This window comes from Giraffa tippelskirchi, chromosome 3 (assembly GCF_054371585.1).
Source record: "Giraffa tippelskirchi isolate mGirTip1 chromosome 3, T2T-mGirTip1v1.2.pri, whole genome shotgun sequence".
NCBI lineage: Eukaryota > Metazoa > Chordata > Mammalia > Artiodactyla > Giraffidae > Giraffa > Giraffa tippelskirchi.
This window is the reverse complement of record NC_137277.1, coordinates 117,272,447-117,295,193: the sequence shown is the minus strand read 5'-3', so window position 1 is coordinate 117,295,193 and position 22,747 is coordinate 117,272,447. Positions and strand designations below refer to the sequence as shown.

Genomic DNA, 22,747 nt, shown 5'->3' with positions numbered 1-22,747 from the left:
TGATATTTCAGTCAGTTCAGTTCAGTCGCTCAGTCGTGTCCGACTCTCTGCGACCCCATGAATTGCAGCACGCCAGGCCTCTCTGTCCATCACCAACTCCCGGAGTCTACCCAAACCCATGTTCATCGAGTCGGTGATGCCATCCAACCATCTCATCCTCTGTCGTCCCCTTCTCCTCCTGCCCCCAATCCTACCCAGCATTAGGGTCTTTTCCAATGAGTCAACCCTTCACATGAGGTGGCCAAAGTATTGGAGCTTCAGCTTCAACATCAGACCTTCCAATGAACATCCAGGATTGATCTCTTTTAGGATGGATTGATTGGATCTCCTTGCAGTCCAAGGGACTCTCAAGAGTCTTCTCCAACAGCACAGTTCAAAAGCATCAATTCTGCGGCGCTCAGCTTTCTTCACCGTCCAACTCTCACATCCATACATGACCACTGGAAAAACCATAACCTTGACTAGATGGACTTTTGTTGGCAAAGTAATGTCTCTGCTTTTAAATATGCTATCTAGGTTGGCCATAACCTTCCTTCCAAGGAGTAAGCGTCTTTTAATTTCATGGCTGCAGTCACCATCAGCAGTGATTTTGGAGCCCCAAACAAGTAAAGTCTGACACTGTTTCCACTGTTTCCCCATCTATTTCCCATGGAGTGATGGGACCAGATGCCATGATCTTGGTTTTCTGAACGTTGAGCTTTCAGCCAACTTTTTCACTCTCCTCCTTCACCTTCATCAAGAGGCTCTTTAGTTCTTCTTTAGTTCTTTAGTTCACTCTCCGCCATAAGGGTGGTGTCATCTGCATATCTGAGGTTATTGATATTTCTCCCAGCAATCTTGACTCCAGCTTGTGTTTCTTCCAGCCCAGCATTTCTCATGATGTACTCTGCATATAAGTTAAATAAGCAGGGTGACAATATACAGCCTTGACGTACTCCTTTTCCTATTTGGAACCAGTCTGTTGTTCCATGTCCAGTTCTAACTGTTGCTTCCTGACCTGCATACAGGTTTCTCAAGAGACAGGTCAGATGGTCTGGTATTCCCATCTCTTTCAGAATTTTCCACAGTTTATTGTGATCTGCACAGTCAAAGGCTTTGGCATAGTCAATAAAGCAGAAATAGATGTTTTTCTGGAACTCTCTCGCTTTTTCGATGATCCAGCGGATATTGGCAATTTGATCTCTGGTTCCTCTGCCTTTTCTAAAACCAGCTTGAACATCTGGAAGTTCACGGTTCACGTATTGCTGAAGCCTGGCTTGGAGAATTTTGAGCATTACTTTACTAGCGTGTGAGATGAGTGCAATTGTGCAGTAGTTTGAGCATTCTTTGGCATTGCCTTTCTTTGGGATTGGAACGATAACTGACCTTTTCCAGTCCTGTGGCCTTATTTACCTTAGGTAAATATCAAGGTAAATATCTCTTGATATTTACCTAACCCCAAGTACAGTTGTACATATTGAATGGTTTGTTTGTTATGTATATAAAATATATATTGAGTGAATCCGTAACATGTCTCCTAAATCTAACTTCTCTTTAATTTCACTTTCATGTGACCAAATAGAAAAGGTTCAAAAAAATAAGTTGTAATAATTATTTTAAAAAAATATTAGTATCTCCAGGAAGAAATTATGACTGCCTAGATTGGTGAAAGACAATTGTTTCTAAACATTTAAAGCTACTTCACTTGGATTATCAATTACCATCTTACTTCTGAGTCATAGAGTTGTTATGAGAAGAAACTACTTTCAATGCAATGTTTTCAATATGGGGGTCAGCAGGGTGGCAAATTGAAACCCCCTGCTGATCTTTCTCAACATAAACATGCCCATTCCTGACATACACTTAAATTAGGAAGACAGGATGGCAAGTGAATGTTGAAAAGTCCCCCAGGTAATTCAGATTTGCTTTTCTGATTGAGGATCAGTGCTAACAGAGTGAGATTTAGTATGATATCTATTACTGGAAGAAATTATAAAGAAAATCTATTAAACAAATGTTGCTTTAATTTAAAAATGAATTTACCTGCTACCTATTATATCTTTAATGCTTTCTATAATAAAATTCTTTCTTTACAAAGTTATTTTCACATTATTCCTCCTTTTTATCTATTTTTTAAGCTAGTCATAAATACAGTGTCACTTTCAGTATTATATTCTCAATTAGTGCTTTAATTTCCATAATATTTTTATTATTTAGCTGGAGATGTAAAAAAAAAAAAAGTTCATTCTTTCTGCTAAGGAAGTTTTGATGCATTTAAAACTCCTTGCCTGTTTTCTTATTATCACTTCAATTTATTTTCAAGGTACGTATAATAAATATAGCATTGATTTAAGTGTTGAGAACTTTAATTCTGTATGACCTTGCAGAAGACTAGTGTCTGAGTTTCACTCTAAAGTGAGGGGTATGACTATATAATTACTAAGATACCTAAAACTATAAAATGGCATAAGGCTATTTGCAGCTAATTTTCTGGCTCCCTTGAAAGTGGTTCAACAGATTCTGTGTTAAGAGCATTCCAAAATATCACGATCAATTAGAAAGAAAATGAGCCAAAGAAAAAACTCATGGCTTCCTTCCATAGTTACATTTTCAATGGAGACACATTGCCTTTCACAGGGAAATGAATCCCAAGGGGGAAGGAAGACAAGTAGAAGGAATTCTACCAGATCCATTTTGTGTACCTGTGCTGTGCTCTGCGAAGATGCTTCAGTCATGTTTGACCCTTTTGTGACCCCGTGGACTGTAGCCCATCAGGTTCCTCTGATCATGGGATTCTCCAGGCAAGAATACTGGAGTGGGTTGCCATTTCCTTCTCCAGGGGATCTTCCTGACCCAGGGATTAAACTTGTGAATAGCATTGAAACATGTATATTATCATATGTGAAACAGAACACCATTCCATGTTCGATGCATGAGACAAGGGCTCAGGGCCGGGGCAATGGGATGACCCAGAGGGATGGGATGGGGAGGGAGGTGGGTGGGAGGTCCAGGAAGGGGAACACATGTAAACCCATGGCTGATTCATGTCAATGTATGGCAAAAACTACTACAATATTGTAAAGTAATTAGTCCCCAACTAAAATAAATAAATTTATAAAAAAAAAAAAACCTTGCATCTCTGATGTCTCCTGTACTGGCAGGTGGGTTCTTTACAACTAGTGTCACCTGGGAAGCCCCTGTGTACCTACTCAGATATAATATTTGATTGGTTTTATATCTGATTTAGTAAGTATTTTAGAAACTATCCAATTTTGTACGTATTTTAGAAATATATGTATTTTGAAATATACGTATTTAGAAATATACGTATTTTGTATGTATATTTTAGAAATATATGGTCCTAGTTCTGCTATCACTGATTCACTGAGTGACCTTGGCAAATTTATTAACCTCTGTGATTTTTTATTTCTTCATCTATTATATGACAGAGGTGAAATAGACTATGATTTTCAAACTGAATCCTCAAATCCCAAGTCAGAACCACTATATGCTTATGAAGAAAAAATATGTCTACATCAGAATATTTTGAAGTGGGGATTAATAATCTATATGTTTTAACAAATCTTTGAATAGGAGATTTGTACACTAAAGGTTGAAAATCACTCAGATAAATTATTTATAAAGTTCCTTTCTAATTCTAAAATATTAAATTTATTTATTGACTGATGCTTGGTTTAAAGGAGTAATCTTTATTCAACAACAGCTTGGTAGTATATAAAATGCAGCCTGTGTATATATTTAATAGCCTGGGTGTCTTGATGGTAGGTAAACATGTCAATTACCATTAAATCCTTAAAAAAATAAACTTATCAGGACATTGATAAATACTGACAAAACATACGATTCTGAAAAATAAGAGAAGGAGCAGAAACAAAAGAGAATGGGAATAAATTCAGAATAAAAGAGAATGGGAGTAAATTCATTTAGATATAACACATTGGCCATGTCGGATGATCATGATAACTGCATAAGGTAAATGTCTTGTAACCATTTAATAAGAAACGAATTGGAGGAATAAGGAATAAAATGGACCAGCCCAAGATTATACTTCTGGAAAATGCAGATGCGGGAGAATTCAACTCTGTGTCACTTTAGAATCTTTACCAGTTCTATTATGCTGTGTCCACTTAGAAAGCATAGCAATATCAAGGGAGCCATTTAATGTAGAATTATACAAAGAGTCAAAAGCAAGATAATTTTAGAGACTGAAAATATGTTCAACCTGTTGTAAGTTGGTAGTTAAAATTAAACAAAGAACTCTACTCGATACTCTGCAATGTCCTATATGTGAAAGAATCGTAAAAAAAAAAAAAAAAGGAGTGGATATAAGCATATGTATAACTGATTCACTTTGCTATAAAACTGAAACTGACACAACGTTGTAAATCAACTATACTCCAATAAATTTTTTTTAAAATAGAAATATTTAATAGCAAAGAAAAACAAAATAGGTAAAATAGATTGGCCAGTCATCAGATTAATTACTGATTTCTTTTTCCTTTTAGAGTTCTTTGATAGTAATCTTTTTACATTTATCTGTTGTATAACTAAATTGTTTTAGTTTTGTAAATAAAAAGTAGATTTTAGGTGGGTTAATACAGGAAAATAACTTTCCAGGGATATCTCCAATTTTATGTTGCATACAGAGAACTTGATTTTAGTGTGAACATTATTAATCTTATATTCATGTTTCCATGATAGTGACCTAAATAGAGGCCACAACTCCCGAAAATTTTAAAAGCGTGTTAAGTACACTTTACTTCATAATTAAGCCTTATTCTGACTCAGGTCCTTATCACTGTAAAATGAGGGTGATAATAGTTATGAAATAGGATATAATAAGCAAAGAATATAAAGCTATAGGTAAAAATACACATGTGGAAACAGATCAGAAAGATAGAAACACAGACATATGAATAATTTAGTAGAAGGCCCGGTCAATTATAATAAATTTATAAAGCTTAGGTTGCTTCCATTTTCTACTTCTTAAGAAATTCATTTATTCATTTATTTTAAATTATTTGTTAAATATCTGTGATTAATTGAAATAAATCACACTGACTTTGTAGAAAATGTAGTTGATGGATAGTAAACATAGACATTTGACAGTATAACTTTAATCATATAACGCTGAATTTTAAAGTACATTTTAAAATCACATACAGTAACCTGTTTCCTTACTTTCCATTTAAAACAATTCAGCAATAGTGATTACTATAATACACATACACACATCCCGTGTGGCTTATGACAATATAAGCAGGTATAATAAATTTGGAGGGAAACTTGGCAATACTTATCAAAAACAATGAAAAAATTTTCAGTCATTTCATCTGAGTAATCCCAATCATTGTGATCTATTTGGAAGAAGTCACTGAAGACTAGAAATACAATCATTGTGTCAATATTCAGGAAAAAATCCTAAAACCATAATAGTAACTGTATGTATATATATATATATATATATATACACACACACATATATAATATAGATTAATAAGTGTTTATAAAAATAATGAAAACAGTTACATTGAAATGTATATACATATAAACTTCATATTGTTTAAAAAAGTAGAAAACAAAGTCTTCTGCATATTCCAAAATGACAGAGCATATGTATTATACTCCTAAAAACAGGATGAGAACACGAAGGAAACAACTCACCACAAATGCTATCACTTTCATCTAATCCATCTTCACAATCATCCTCTCCATCACAAATCCAGTGTTTAGATATACATTTTTCTGTGGAACATGCAAATTGGTTCCAAGAACAAGAAGAATCTAAAAAATACACAAGAAGGTTTGTTTCAGGTGCAAAAGAAAAAATGAATCATTAGAGACCATCTCAGGAAAGATCTGATAGTGAGGAAAGTCTTCTTTAGACTTCACTAAATCCAGTCATCCCAAATAAAAGAAGCCACTTTCCTCTTCTCTATGACAGTACTATAAAATTTTGACAATGGCTTGCATATTCCCTCTGAATTATCCAGGTCATACAACATTGTTGTTTCAACATAATCTCATAGGGTACAACTCCAAGTTAGTCAGTATGCTAGTCACTTTTCCCAAATGTATTCATGTCTTTTTCTAACATGTAAGGTACAAAAAAAAGAGAAAAAAGTCCAGGTGTGATATTCTTCTAACTTTTAGTCTGTTATTGAACAGCTGGAGAAAAAAAAAAAATTACATCCTAGGCAATGTCACAAATATGGTGAATTCACCACACATACACATTTGTTTTTAAAGGTGATGTGACTCAGGGGGTTTTAGCTCTATGATAAGCTGTCAGTTTTCTATCTATACATATTTAACATACTATACATACTTAACACTTTGATGTTTTTGTTTCTCACCCTTGGGAACACTTAAGTCTGACTAATAACATCCAGATTCGTTGGTATGGTGGCTGGTATTTTATTACCAACGTATGCGTTTATGAGAGTATACTTCATTTATTTACAGCGTTTGTGACTGCTCTCCTTCCTTTATCCTCAGTTCATTTATCACCAGCAAACACCCAAGAATAAAATTCTACTGAATTAGTACATTAAAATATAAATGACTATAAAATTTGATTTTTATCTTATAAACTTAGTTAAAACTTTGCATTTTTATTTAAAATATTTACATACATGACCTGTGAAAAGAGAGACGTTTAGAAAAGCTGAAACCAGAAAAATATTAAAGAAGATACAAATATATAATGGCTTCTGTTCCAGAAATCATGAATCTATATAAACTATTTGTAAAGTTCTCTGTTAATCTTGCTCAGAATCTGGCTCTAATGTAAAGATATATAGCATCTTAATTGAACAAAAGGCACTTTCATATTTCATGATGATATTTATTTTTATGGGAGTTTGACTTTTCTTAGACAATCATCTTTAATCCTTTTTTCCCACTCTGCCTGGTCACCCTGGTGTATGTTATTTGAGCTAAATGAAAATAGAGAATCATATGCTTTTAAAAAAATTGGCCTGCCTGGATATCATAAAACTCAAAAATTAACAAAAAAATTTAAATATTTTCTTACCTTGCCAAGTGAAATGAAATGTACACAAACAGAAATTAGGAGGTGGATGGGGAGAGATTTTTTGAAGAAATGCAAGTTTTAGTATACTATTTAAACCTATACATGTAATGAATAGAAACATTTAGGATAATAATAGTCAATAACAGGTAGGAAGAATATAATGGGTTGTGTAGACTAAATCCTTATTTTTCACAGCAGGAGGTAAATATATTAGCATCTAAAGTAAATAAGCCAGGAAATGAAGGTATAAATATATCATTTAGATTGATGGAGGTATCTGCTCGCAAAAACAGAAAAGGTTAAAAGAAAAGGTTTGATGGGAGATCATTATTCTCCATTATAAGTTTTCCTGTTCTGTTTTAATTTTTTACCATTTGTGTTATTTAATAAAAATAAAAATTGATGCTAAAATTGCTTAGCAATATTTTGTGTAAAATTCCTATGTAGGGTAACATCAGTATATAAATGATAATATAGTTTATAAAAGTAAAGCAAGATATAATGTCTCACCACAGTGGAATTCATCAAGTCCATCCTCACAATCTTTCTGACCATCACATACCCAGGTATTCAAAATACATCTTCCACTAGGACAACCAAAATAATTTTCTTCACATTTGTGTTTGTTTTGAACTGTGATAAAATATAGAATGCAGTGTCAAATAAACTACTGTTAAATAAATAAATTAAATGTCAAGTAAATAAATCTTAGACTTCTGCAATGCAGATAGATATCAAGACAGTAATATTCCTTGAACTGGAAGAGATAAATAACAAGAAAACTTAAAAAGAGCTGAGATGTTCTTTTAAAGAATGTCTAGGTCATGAAAACCAATGAGAAATTAAAAATATGGAACAGAGGAAATCAGGGAGACATGATAACCAAATCCCATCTAGGACTGGATCCCGGATCAGAAAAAGAATATTAATGGAGCAAGTGTTTAAATACAAATAATGTGGAGTTAACAAAAGTAAAACAAAACAATTGAGATGACTATAAAATAAGTAAGCCTAAGGCCAAAGTATCATTTTATGTGGAAAATATTCTTAATTCCATACTCAGAAAACATAAATTACAAAATTATTAGTAGGTTTTTGCTGAGCAAGTGTAAACTTTATGTTCCACACTTGAAGAGTACATATGCTTTGACAAGATTTATATAAGCGTACTCTATTTTAGTTTCTCCCTGGTGGTCTAGTGGTTATGATATGGTGCTCTCACCATCGGGGCCCTGGTTTGATTCTGGTCAGGGAAGTCTTTCCCTTCCTGTGACCCTGCCACCTAGTAACCTCCTAGGACTGACCATACCACCTTTTGGGGCTTCCCTGATGGTTCAAATAGTAAAGAATCTACTTGCAATGCAGGAGACCTGGGTTCAATTCCTGAGTTGAGAAGTTACCCTGGAATAGGGAATGGCAACCCACTCCAGGATTCTTGCCTGGAGAATTCCATGGACAGAGGAGTCTGGTGGGCTTCAGTCCATGGAATTGCAAACAGTTGGACACAACTGAGAGTCTAACACTTTTACTTTGTATTTTAAGGAAGAAAAACAAGTTGTAATAGAATCTCTGAAACTGTTTTACCTTAAAAATTATCATGAGAATAAAAAGTATCTGTATATAAAATTATTTTGTATATTATGTATTTTTCAGACTATGGGGTATTGTATTATTATAATCTCCAAGAGCACATACAAAATACTAGATTTTTCTCTTTACTGGATATCATTGGTCTCCTTGCACCTTCAGGTTTACAGAGTTTTAGAGTGACTGACTCACAGCCAATCAAGCAGTAAATATTAGAGTATACTTGTTAATCACACTATAGTGATGCATGACTATTTTAAGATACAAAAATTACCCCCATTTTATTTTTTAACACCAACTTTGTAGATCTAATTAAAGATGAAAAATCACTTTTGAAGGAGTTCCCGGATGGCTCAGATGATAAAGAATCTGCCTGCAATGTGGGAGACCCAGGTTCGATCCCTGGGTTGGCAAGATCCCCTGGAGAAGGGAAGGCTACTCGCTGCAGTATTCTTGCCTGGAGAATCCCCCCATGAACAGAGGAGCCTGGTGGGCTACAGTCTATGGGGTTGCAAACAGTCAGGCACAACTGAGTGACTAACACACACACATACATAATGAAGAATAAAATTTTATTTAGAATAAGTTGTAGAGGATATGCAGCGAGCTGCAGTTCTGTGTCCCCAGAGAAGTTCTCCATTTCCTCCTAGGACATAGCAAGTCTTTTCAAACCCAGAAGGAACATCATAGAGTGTTACACACTGATGACCAGGGGAGGAGAAAGGGATCTGTCATTGCCCAATTAATTGATAGATTATGTACTATTAAGAATATCAGTTCTTTATAGTAGACTGTGTGTGTGCACTTGTGGAATACAAACAAATATGTGTGTGGAATACCTATGAATATTGTATCTTAAAATATTTCAAAAAATTATTACACATCAACAAAATGTGGAAAAAGTGAATGTAGCAGCAGGGTTAGGAGAAGGAAATAGCAGTATGAGAAGGCATGTAGTAGAATCCTACAAGCATATCTACTTTCAGTTAGTATTTACCATCTGTCTTTCTGATATTATTATATATTTTTAAAATTTGTTTCCTCAAATAGTTAGAAAGAAACAAGTTCATGACCTTCTCATGGAAGGTAATTTCCTAAGAATGCATATGACACTGCTTGTGTAGGTAAAGATGGCTAATAGACACAAATATACCAGTCTGACCTTTATGCATAATGATAACTGTTACCCATATTACTATGCTGAAAGATTATGTAAGCTGCACCAAATAGCCTAGTATGACAATACAAGCATAATACAAGTAAAGCCAGTGGTGAGAAACATAGTCTCCCTCTTTTAGTCTATTGATAGTTTTCTCTCAGTATATACTGCTTCTATGAAAGCTTTATAAATTACACATTTTAAGATGTTATCACCAATGTTAAAAGGATTAACAAGGAAATGGACTTGAAAAAGGAAACTGATCCAAATATAGAACTTGGATATAGATTTATATCCAATATTGATTTCTTGAGTATCACTCCATAAGTCATAAAAAAATATAAAGTGGTATGTTTAGAACTGGATGATCATTTTTAATTTAGTCTACATTTGTTTTAATCTTAGCCACTGAATATCAAGAATGAAAATTAATAAGTTTATGCTATACAACATAAATCTTCAAGGCAAAGACTGTTGTTCTTTCTAGAATTACCTGGGCATTTTAATTCATCTGAGTAGTCTCCACAGTCATTAGACCCATCGCATATCCACGTTGGCAGAACACACAGTGAGGTAGAATTGCATCTTATGAACCCAGTGGTTTTCACTCCAAGTTTATAGAAATATTTACAGTCTGTATTATCTATAAGGAGGTAAAGAGAAAAATGAGAAACACCTCATCTGCAAAGATTATGAGCCTTTCATGTAGGTCACAGAAACAAGAAATGCTAACCTCAGTTGAAGTAAATATGCAATTATGCTACACCACAGGGGTTAATTGCATATCAATTCTGGACAAGGTTCAGTGAGGAGTTGGACACTGCTCAGTGAAATGTCAAAGGTGCACAGGCATGAACAAACAAAAGGTAATGGAATATCTTACTGCAGTTCTTTTCATCTGAAGCATCTGCACAGTCTATGTTCTGGTTGCATCGTGCTGATCTCGGAATGCACGTCCCATCTGTACAGCGGAACTCAACAGCAGCACAGGTTGAAACTAGAAAAATAAGTAAATAAATAAATGGATAGATAAGCTAGATAATGATTCCTTGCTTTTAACATTTTGAGTGCTTTAATTCTTATCATTTTGTTTGGTTTTGCTTTTTAAACTCTGGGCAGTTGAACTTCACCCATGACTCCCAATCCCAAGCTTGGGCAAGATGCCTCAGATATTCTCCCCTGTCACACAGTTCTTCCCTACGTTCTGATACTTATGATACTGCATTGCAATTGCCTACTTGGATATCTCTCCCCCCCATTAAATTGTAATTTCCATGAAAGCAGAGGCCTGTGCCTTATTTTACCTGATCATTTCATTTCAAAACTAAGCTAACAAACAAATAAATAAATAAATAAATGCTGCTGAAATGCTCTTTCCTTTCAGCTTCAAAAGTACAAGGTTATGACTCTAAGCAAATGCCTAAGTGTGTACAGAGAAATCCTAATTTGTTTGCTAAGAAGTGGAACATTCCCTACTATAATAAACAGAGATGGACAGAGAGACAGAGATTGAGGAGGAAATCACTGAGTGTTTTCTTTATTACTCAAAGATGAAATAGTTCAGCACTGCTAGAAAGTCATCATACTATGTTATCCTCCTTTATATGCCACATCACCAACATTTGGTATAGGAAATATGGATGCCTCACGCCTAGAAACATATAAATGTGATATGACTTGTTTCTATTATTGGAAAGTAAGGCTTTCCAATTCCCTGCTATGCTTAGATGAAAATCAGTTTTGATATGCTACCATCATTATATATTCTTTGTACAGAATTGCTTAGTCTTAATCATATATTCCTTTCTACTTTGCTTACACATTCATTTCCATATAATGTTTTCCAGCAATATGTTGTGAACAGGTGCATGGCTTGCTTTGTGTGTTAGATTAACTTAGGTGAGAATTTTATTCCAAATTCAAATTTCCACAGGTTGATTATGTTAATGAACAACCTGAAGGGCTCTTTGATTATGCCATTTTTACTAGTGTTGATACTCTAAAGAGCCTATTTAATTATAAATATAAATTATATCAATTGTAAATGGTTAAAATGCTATCTTAAAATATGCAAATTTTACTCAAGGGTGTGTATGTCATTTGTATTTCAAAATGCTCTGCTCTTATATTTAATTGTATCTTGCAATTGTATCCTTATTTGTGTTTAAATGAAGATTAGAATAAATGTTTTATTTACAATTTGCAATTATAATTGCTTCACTGTTTTCTTCATTAAAAATAACATCTTATCATGTGAAAAGATAAGGCCATTATAAGCTGAGATAAACACACTGTTTCAAAGAGGAAAAAAATAGGTATTTTTCTTTTATGCTAAATAAAGCAAATTCTCTTCCATATTCTTTTCCGTTGCATTTCAGTTCAATATTTTTCCATGGAAATAGTAAATGGAATACATTATTTAGAAAATAATCATGATAAGCATATACATTTTGCTTCTGACTTTCCTGTCTTTCAGCAGTCTCCTATTAGGTTGTGTTCCAAAAAATTCCTTATAAACACTGTATTTCAGAATTCATTTCTCTGTGAAACAATATTCTGGATAGTGGTAATATTCCTAATCAAGTTTACAAAGATTTATTGCACAATGCACTTAAAATGTTATCTATACTTGCAGTTAGAGTTTGGGATGCTAGAAATCCTAATGCTGATGTACTGGGACAATCACAGTCCATTCCACCATCTCCATCTCCCTCCAAACTTCCACAGATAATCTTCTGTGTACATTGCTTAGAGTCCACCTGAGTGGATATTGGTGGAAGATAGAGAGAAGAGGGCAAATCATGACTCCATAAACAGGGAGATAGCATTTCAGACAGTTAAGAGGACTGGAGTTTCAGGGAATTCACAGTAATGGAGTTTCAAGAGTAGTGTTGGGTGCTCTCAGGTGGAAGTAAATGTAAAGAATGGCTAATGAAAACAGTGGAAACATGGAGCAATTAGAACATGGGTCTTGGATAGAATTCTGGTAAGAAGGAAAAATAAACAGAGGAACTCTCATCTAACTAGATGAAAAGAAAGTATAACTTTAAAGTTGAGAAGAATGGTTAGAAAATAGTATTTAAGAGAAAGGCAGGGGAAACATGAGGTGGCGGTGGTCAGGAGAACTGGAGAGAGGATGAAATAGTTTTTCTCCCATTTTTTGCAATCAAAAATAAGGCTGATGAATCTTGGTGGGGAGGGCTCGGAGAGCATATTGGAGCGAAATGTGCAAATAGGAACCAGTTGTGCCTTCACTCCTAACCCTATCTCCATAGATTCCATGACTTGATCTAGAGTATGGGAACAGCTAAAGGATTACGTAGGGCGATAAGCAGTATTGGAATTGGGCATATTAAGTAGTTACACAATTCCATAAACAGCAGGAGCAAGGTGATTGTGGGGATTAACTTCTCCAGGACTTGTAGACAAGAAAGGAGAGTCACAAAACAGGAGAAATCCTTGGTAACAGAGAAAACATCACTTAATTAGTAAGCAAAATCTTCTTGTGCCAAAACCTCTTCCTTTCTATTCCCCCTGCCATATTCCCTTCTATGTTGTTTTGGTCAGTCAAGTACTGAAATTTGTTTCACCCTAGGGTGAGTTTGAGGGAAAAAGATAATGAGATCTTTAATTTGTGCAGTGAACATGAAAAGTTTCTGACAACTTTTCTTCAGGCTAAAAGTCCTGGAGAAAAAGAAGAGAAAATAACGCAGTCCAAATAAAGGTAAACTGAGTGAGAAATACTATACTTTTCTCTCCAGACAGTGCCAAAAAAATAAAAAAAAATAAAGCCTACAAATTGTGAGTGACACCAGGAATAGCAATGAGACACTACAAAGGAAGATCTGACCGGTATTGTGGATCAAAAGTAGTAGCAAAAGAGAAAGTAAAAGAATATACTTCCTTTCCTTCATATACTGTCTTAATTCTCCTATTTAATCCACTTCCTTCTCTCCATGTTAGTTAAAATATTTAATTTGATACAAAGATATAAAATTGATTAGCCTTTCCCTGGTTCTTAGGAAGATTCTTATAACTAAGCTAACTCACTGTTTTTCCAAATCCCTTACCCAGCCTGTAGCAAAGGGGAAGCTGACAAGGAAAAAACATATTAAATGTGCTGTCATAGCTCGTCTGTTTACTTTCAAACCACATCTTTTATTTAATATACTGCTTAGGCTCCAAGGGTATGTGAACCCAGAAAGAATGATTTCTCCTCCAGGTAGGCTTATCCTTTTCCTTTAGCTTGTTGTTTGTGGAATCTTCAAAGTTTTCCTATGAATCAAGGGGAAAAAAAAAAAAACAACAAAACAGCAGCTTCCTCTCCTCTAGGTTGCCTTAGAAGTGCTTATTTCTCCAGTCCACCTAAAGGTGCTAAGGTGCCCAAGCAATTTCTTTTCAGAGGGAGTATATTCATCTCAACAGGGAGCGAAGGAGGGATATTATGCAATCTCCACAAATCTATTCACTCAAACAAAAGAAGAATGAAGAATGACAAACTTTCTGAACAACTCCTCAGATCCCCACCAGACAGCTTGATGTCTAAAGCTCTCAGTTATGAAAGGAATACTACAAAGAGGAAGTAATAAAAGATTGATGAGGATTTGGAGTTTCACTTTGCTTACGAAGACAAGAAACCAAAAAAAATTCCCTACAATATCTATTTCCACAAATAGATTCTTTGACTATATGCCATTAAAAAAAAATAATGTTAATTGCTATTAACATCTAAATTAAACAAACAAAACTGTAATAGTACTTCAGATAATTTACAGATTATTCCACCATATCTTTTCTCTAAAGCCTATTAAAATCTCTCTGTATTTATTGATATTTTATTGTACCAGTTAAATTTTGTTATTTTTTACTTTATTTACATTAAACAATAACATATGATTTGTGTGTGTACATATATACATACAACAAAGCACTGTGCCCCCAAGTTGCAATGATTATAGAAAAAGTGAGTGACTAGAGAAATAATTCTTTTTGCATTCTTCCTAAGCCTATTTATGTTCCTTTTCCTTCATGATCTTTTACGTGCTGTGAGTGTCGATGTGTTTGATGGACATCCATCTGAATTAATGCTTTATAAGAAACTAGCTTATGGAAAAAGTCCCCAAGTTAGTATTTCCCCTGTGGCATGAAAGAATACCATGTGAACAATCTTAATATGAGGAAAATCAAATCTAAAAGATGAAAATGTAATAAGTAAACTTTCATCTAAAAAGCTACCCATTTGTTTATCCTACAGAAACTAGACCACTTACTTAAATTTTTTAATTTATAGTATGTAACACAGCATCTACTTGAGCATGTGTAGTTTCAAATGTACTACGTTATATAGGAAGAAGTTCAAGGCATACAATTTTGTTGTTATTGCTTCACAAGATATCCAATTGTCATGATCACTACACTATTATTATCACAAAATAAAAGTTTTGACAGAAACTTGAATCTCAAACACGGTAGTTCTGTCTCCAAGTATATGACTGAGATGGTTATAACATAGAAAATAAAAGTTTAGATTAAAAAGGGGGAAATAAGATTTTGAGTTATTATATTGTTATTCAGCTGATACTGATGTCATTAAGCAGAATAAAACCTACCTGTACTTTTAGAAGACCTATGGTTTCAACCAGCCACATAAGAGTTTAATAAACACATACCATGTATGGAGTACTATATTTCATAAACCCAAATGCACTAATTTGCTTACTGCTTTTTAAAAGAAACCATTTTTAAAGAAAATCCACAGTAACTTATTAAATTTACATGGCTTTTTTTTTGCCATGGAAATTTATATTAAAATCTACTTTCTGTATCTATTATTCAGTTCCTTCATATTCTAGCTTTATCTTTTAATTTTTATCCCAGCTTACTGTTTTCATGATAGTCTTTCCACCTTGCATAATAACTAATAGAACATATCCATTTTTGGGGTTTCCTTCTACTTTCCTGTCCTTTCTTCCAAATGCTTATCTGTTTCCCTCCACTAACTACCAATGTCTTACTACAGTTTATCAATTTTAGTCTTTTATAAATAATTTGAAACCACGGTTAACTTTCAAATGTACTTGGCTCTTCCTAAACTACAGTATCAACTTAGATGGTAAGATTCTCAAGTGTTTGGCCAAGATCATATACTCTAAGACAACAGAGTAACTTCTCAGTCCTTTATCAGCTACAAAATAATTTGTACACATTCTACCTTCTTCCTTAACTTTTTATAATCTTCTCATTACAACTGTACTTCATACATCTTTTCTCTACCATCAACCTTTTTGAAAAATAGTCTGAATTCACTGTCTTTACTCTTTCACCATTCACATTTGTTTCAATCCAATGTGATCTGGTATTTCCTTCCCATTCCACCAAACTGACTCATGAAGGTAACCAAGCAATTATTATCTATTTGCCAAGTATAGTGGACTTTCCAGTCTATGCCTGCCCTCTTGCCTTCTCTGTAATGCTAACTTATCTTCCTTTCTTTAAAAAAATAATTTCTTATGAAGCTCATTTTATTACTCTTGTGGTATATGTTTCATTTTTATATTAGTGTCTTCAATTTTAATTTCAACAGGTCATTTTGATGCATTTTCCTAAAACAACTCCTACTTCATACCTCCTTTGAGTTCTCTCTCTTTACGAAATCCAAGATCAATTCTTCTGATCTAAACCTACTATCTGAGCTCCATATCTCTGCTTATATATATAACCTTTGAACAGTTCCATTAGAATGTCTATCGGTACCCCAACCTCAGAATGTGGACCATTCTTATTATCTTATCCCTGTTTCACACAACAAAAGGCAGGCAAAAATAAATTTAAAAATTAATGAAAACAAATAATATTTTAAAAGCAGGTAGCACACACACACACACACATGTGCCAAGATGCTGCAGTCATGTCCAATACTTTTTATGGACTATAGCCCACCAGGCTGCTCTGTCCATGGGATTCTTCAGACAAGAATACTGGAGTGGTTTGCCACGCCCTCCTCCAGGGGCTCTTCCCAGCCCAGAGATTGAACTCGAGTCTCTTATGTCTCCTGCATTGGCAGGTGGGTTCTTTACCACTAGCACCATCTGGGAGCATCCCCTCTCACCCCCGCCAACACATGCATATCCTCTGTTCCCATGTTTCTTCTATGTTTATTACCCCAAAATACCTGTTATGCTACCATTTAAAATGCTGTTATATCTATCTTTCTCCTCTTTATTGATAGCTTTCACTGCTGTAATAGCCTTCTATTTTGTCCTTCTGGTCTCAGTGTTATAGTTTTAATTCTAAAAATCAGTTTTTTTCCTCTTTTTTTCCCTTTCTGGTGATTACAAGATAAAGTTCATGTTCTATAACATGACACTAAAAAATACCATCATATCCCAGTTCCTTCTAACTCACTTCATTTTTGTCAACACTCCTCAATAAGCACCCTGGCTCTAATCATCAAATTACTTTCAGTTTTCAATATTGGTCTCTCCACTTGGAATTCTCTTGTTTTGAAATCATTCCACTTTTTTAAGACTTTGAGATTAGTCTATGAAACCTTTCAGGTTACCTTTAAATTAAAAAATAAAAATTCTTAATAGTGCAATCATAGCATCTCATATTCATCTTTACCTATTTAAATGACTATCTTTCACTTAGAGTTTGATCTACTTGAGGGCACACAAGGAACTTACAAATTTTATGTCTCTATTATTAAATTTCACCCAATAAAGTATTTTCAATAAATAGAAAGACTTTTAATGGGAAATTGGTTTGGAAAGATCTGTTGAGTCCAGATTTTAGGAGACCATAAATGTCAGACTAAAAACTTGTTACTTATTCTGCAAACATTGGGATTCTTTACCTGAGGAACAATTTAAAAAAATAACAAACTAAAATTTTACATAGCATTTACTATATGCCAAGTTTTGTTCTAATACTGATACACTTATTTAACTACTGTCTATTTTGTTACAGTTTGGGAAACTGAGGCACCAGTTGGTTAAGTACCTTATCCAAAGTGTCACAGTTAGTGTTAGGGCTGGGCTTCTATTCCAGGTAATGTGGCTGCTGATGTGTTCCATGGTAAAATTTTAAATTTAACATGGTAAAACGTTAAATTGTGTTAGCATGACTAAAAATTCAGATTTATTGGAAAGAGTAGCCGTCTTTCCAATTGAATTCCAAAAGGAGATCAATTAAAAGGTTACTCTGTTAAGCTAGGCTCAAAGTAGACTGAAAGGGAATATATTCCTAAGAATTGGAAGATTTGTTGATGACTGGGCATGTGGCTAATAAAGCATGGTGGAAGGAGGAACAAAGAAGAATACCAAGGTTTCGTTTCCAATAAGTAGGAAAATGAAGAGCTCGCATGTAGGAGACAGGATTAAGGAATAAAGGGGAACATTTTGGAGCAGTAAATTCAGTATTACACCTTCTGGTAGAAATGTCCCAAATAGAGAGGTTGAACTGAAAAGGTGAGAAAGAATCTTGAAGTGAGCAAAGCAAGAAATAGAAACCAGAAATAGAAAAATAGTCATCAATTTTCAATTGACTCTAATAACTCTCTTAAACAGCATTGACCAAAGCATGGTCCATAGATGTTAGTCAGGGTTATATATCAAAAAGGTGAAACTCCAGAACTCTCAGGGATACACTGTGGAAGAGTTTGGGGAACACTTAGCATGATAATATTCCTAGGCCGATGTGACATGCGTTTACCTTTACAGTCTAATTCATCAGAGTTGTCTCCACAATCGTTTTCACCATCACATAACTTGCTGTGAGGAACACAACGACGATTGTAGCAGGGCTTGAAACCTCTTCGACAACTTCTGTTTTCTTACATGGAAAAGTGAAAACACATACTTGGAGGGCTTATAGAAATATTTTTACAAAAAGAAGATCACAGGTAAGATCTCATTCACAATAACCAGACTGTGGATCTAAAGAACAGGTGCTGTGCGGCATTCAAGTTCTGGATTAGAATATCTATGAAAAAACTCTTTTTGACAATTTTAACTTCAGTGATTCATACTTGGAGATCTCGTCAAATTATACTCACTTTATTGCTTCTGGCATTTCTGTCAGGTAGGACAGAAATAAACTTATATCACACATTCATTTCTGAAGAAATGTATTTCTACCTCAAAAGTAACAAAGACACGCCAACACCTATCCCCTATCTCCTTTGCACCCCACAAGTATTTTAAATCAAGAAAAATAAGTGTCAAACAAAACATGTATTCCTGAACCAGTGAATTCAAGAGTCACCTATTTATCCATAAATTTCTCTTAAAAATCGTCTTAAAGGTTCCACTGGAATTTTCGAAGCAGAAGAATAATTGCCTTCTGAAATCTGTTTACCTTAATAAGAATCTCCTGCTATTTTCTGTTTTGGGGCAGAAGGTACCACTCACAATAATAGCTGCTATTTACTGAAAACTTCTTTTGCGCGAGGCTCTATATTGAGCATATGTAAATACACATATGTTTATTTAATGTTCCCAACCACCATTCCAGCTAGGTTTGCTTTGTAGTGTGCTATGCTGTGCTTGGTTGCTGAGTCATGTCTGACTCTTTGAGACCCCATGGACTATAGCCCTCCAGGCTCCTCTGCCCGTGGAGATTCTCCAGGTAAGAATACTGGAGTGGGTTGCCAAGCCTTCTGCCAGGGGATCTTCCCGACCCAAGGATCAAACCCAAGTCTCCCGCATTGCAGGCGGAATCTTTACCAGCTGAGCCACCAGGGAAGGTTTGTAGTGAGAAACTAAAATACAGGAGAAGTAATGGTCTTTCCTTATACTAGTCACAAACTAGTAGATTTGGGAACAAACATTTAAACTCAAATGTGATTCTAAAATCTGGAATCTATACCTGAAATTGTCACACTATAGTCCACAGGCCAAATGCAGCATGTGAACCTGATTTTATCTGGCTCTGGAACTAATAATGATTTTTACATTTGTAAAAGACTGTTTAAAACACTAGAATATGTGATAAAAGCATATATGACCCACAAAACCACAAAATAGTAGCTTATCCTTTATAGAAAAAGCTTGCTAGACAAAGCTTGCTACCCTTTTCAGACAAATACTATCTGCCTTCTAAGAAGATAAAAATAATGTGAAATATATTCTCAAGCCAATTCATAATAATGTGAATTTGTAAGCTGATTATTATCACATTTTTATATGCTTTAATATTTTCATGATGTACAGGACATAGCTATTGATTCTGGTAAATACATCATTTGAGGTAAATTCCCTAAGATTTAGTTACATGTTAATTACAAACAAATTACATTTGACTATCATTTTAACCAAGGATGCTTACTCTGCAGTGTAGAAGAGTGACAAAACTTGTGAATTTCCCAAAATCCACCTTACTCTTGTTTTAACTTTCTTTGACAAAAAATAAAACAAAAGAGAAATACAGAAGCCAAATACAACAATTCCAGATATAGATACCTAAATTTTGAAGAGCATATAATGCCAATACTATACGGAATAGAAATAAATCAGATTATTTTAGAAATATTCTGGATCAATTCTACATCAACTATTAATGACTGCATAGATGAATGCTTTCAGGAAAAATATTGTTGAAATGAAGGCAAGTAACAATTGCTTACCATAGAGTCCAAAAGCCAGTTTATATTTCTATGGGAGAAGGAAAGGTTGACTATCATTTGGTATCACCTACGAAGGCACAACTGGTGGAATTCCATACTTAATGGACACCAGGGCTAAAGCAATCAGCCTTTGTACCTAAGGAAAATAGCCCTGGGATAATCCTAGAGGCAAAATTATTTAGAATGAATAAGACTCTGATACCAATACAATATGCTATTGACTGATGGACTTTTGCTGCAGGATAAACCTGCAATATCCAGCCAATAACTAATACTTCTGACATCTTTAAATGTAAGCCTAAAACCTTTTGCTAATGATGAATGACTAGGCAGCTCAAAAACAGGCTCCTGTGTATTTAAATTTTTACTTCAAGAATGGAAACTATGAGGAAATTCTTCAATTAATATCATGTGTATTGAGTAGGAAATACGGTGCCCAATTTGAATAAGAAGAAGCCAAATCAATTGTTAATCTACATGTTAATGAGAGGCAGTAAGAAAATCATACATACAAACCAAATGGAGACAATCATACCAAAAACTATAAAAATAATTGCAAACTTATCTCTGAAATGAGAAAACCACACACTGAAAACTTACCACAGTAGAGCAGTTTTTCATCTGATTTATCCTTACAATGAGGAATGCCATCACAGGTGAGCTGATAATCAATACATTCTCCATTTCCACACTCAAATTCTGAATAAATATTGCATGAAGAATTTTTAGCTGAAAGGAAAAAAAGTCAATATTTCATGTAATCACAAACATTTTTGATGTCATAACAATTGTTTCCTTTAATCTTAATCATAAAAATAAACTAAAATTTGTTTATATAATAATTAATAAAGGGCAATTGTTTATGCAACTTCTTTACAAAAAAAATTAAGAGAGACACTTTTATTGTGTTGTTTTCAAGCTCCCTTTGCAAATGTTCATAAGTTGTCTGACTTTATCTTTGTGTTTAAAGTATGTTTGTGGATTTTGTTAATTATTTGGTGACGGTACATGTGTGGAAAGAAGGAGGGGCTTAAATTTGGGTGACTATATGTATGCATCTTGCTTAGCACTTTATCCTAAAAATAAATGTTTAAAAAGAGCCAGTTAAATAAGCTCTGTATATACTGAGAGTGGTTTTTGTATTTTCTTATTGACATCTCATATATTCTTCAATACACTGAAATTTTTTAGCATATAGAGTTCTCATCTTGGATGCCTTGAATTGATTCATTTCACTGAAGCCTCACCTCCAAATGTCCTTCCTCCCCAACTACCTGCTGAAAAAAATCTCTGCAACAATTTCTATCACTCAGAAGTACTAGAATTGCTGAAATTATTCTCTATAGAATAGACGGAGCCTCTTGTGCTATTTACATTGTGAGTGGTACCAGGGAGAAGACCCTCTCTTCCTGCCGCATGTGATCAGTACCTACTCCTTGAAATGCATGGGAATCTGTAGGGGCTGCTGGTAGAGGACAAAGACAAACTGAAAAGCAATGCAGCAGATGCTTATGGGCTCCAGTTAACCACTGCTATATTGTCCCACTTCTAAGTGCCAGGATTCTTATAAGAAATTTAAAGCCCGAGTTTTTATTTGATTTGACCAACTTGTGAGTACAAACAACAGCCATGAGTACAAAGAAGCTTTTCTATAGCTACATTTCATCCCTGGAATGCCAATATGTGACCCCTGTTTTAGAATGATCTCTCTTGGGGAAAATAGACATTTTTCAAAAATTTATTTATTTTTAATTGGAGGATAATTGTTTTATGATATTCTGTTGGTTTCTGCCATACATCAACATGAATCAGCCTTAGGCATACATTTGTCCTGTCCCTTTTGATCCTGCCTCCCACCTCCCACAGTATCCCACTCCTTTATTTTTACTCTTAAACATCGGTTTACTAGCAAGCTTTTGGAGTGCAATGTTTCTGCTGCATTATGTACTGTCTTGGAGAAGGCAACGGCACCCCACTCCAGTACTCTTGCCTGGAAAATCCCATGGACAGAGGAGCCTGGTAGGTTGCAGTCCATGGGGTCACTAAGAGTCGGACACGACTGAGTGACTTCACTTTCACCTTTCACGCATTGGAGAAGGAAATGGCAACCCACTCCAGTGTTCTTGCCTGGAGAATCCCAGGGACTGGGGAGCCTGGTGGGCTGCCGTCTATGGGGTCGCACAGAGTCGGACACGACTGAAGCAACTTAGCAGCAGTAGCAGCAGCATGTACTGTCTGCTTGCATATACTCAAGTCTATTGGGCTTCCTAGGTGGTGCTAGTGGTAAAGAACCAGCCTGCCAATGCAGAAGATGTAAGAGACGTGGGTTAGATCCCTGGAT

General features: G+C 34.7%; 1 protein-coding gene across 1 annotated transcript in view; it reads right to left on the bottom strand.

Annotated features, from left to right (window-relative positions):
* Nucleotides 1-22,747, bottom strand: part of LRP1B (LDL receptor related protein 1B) — a 2,070,111-nt gene that overhangs the window by 295,969 nt on the left and 1,751,395 nt on the right. The window contains exons 46-51 of the mRNA XM_081584839.1: nucleotides 21,007-21,135; nucleotides 18,495-18,614; nucleotides 10,666-10,779; nucleotides 10,276-10,425; nucleotides 7,547-7,669; nucleotides 5,665-5,784 (exon numbers count right to left, since the gene is read on the bottom strand). Coding sequence (XP_081440965.1) covers nucleotides 5,665-5,784; nucleotides 7,547-7,669; nucleotides 10,276-10,425; nucleotides 10,666-10,779; nucleotides 18,495-18,614; nucleotides 21,007-21,135 — 756 coding nt within the window. The remainder of the gene's footprint in view (nucleotides 1-5,664; nucleotides 5,785-7,546; nucleotides 7,670-10,275; nucleotides 10,426-10,665; nucleotides 10,780-18,494; nucleotides 18,615-21,006; nucleotides 21,136-22,747) is intronic.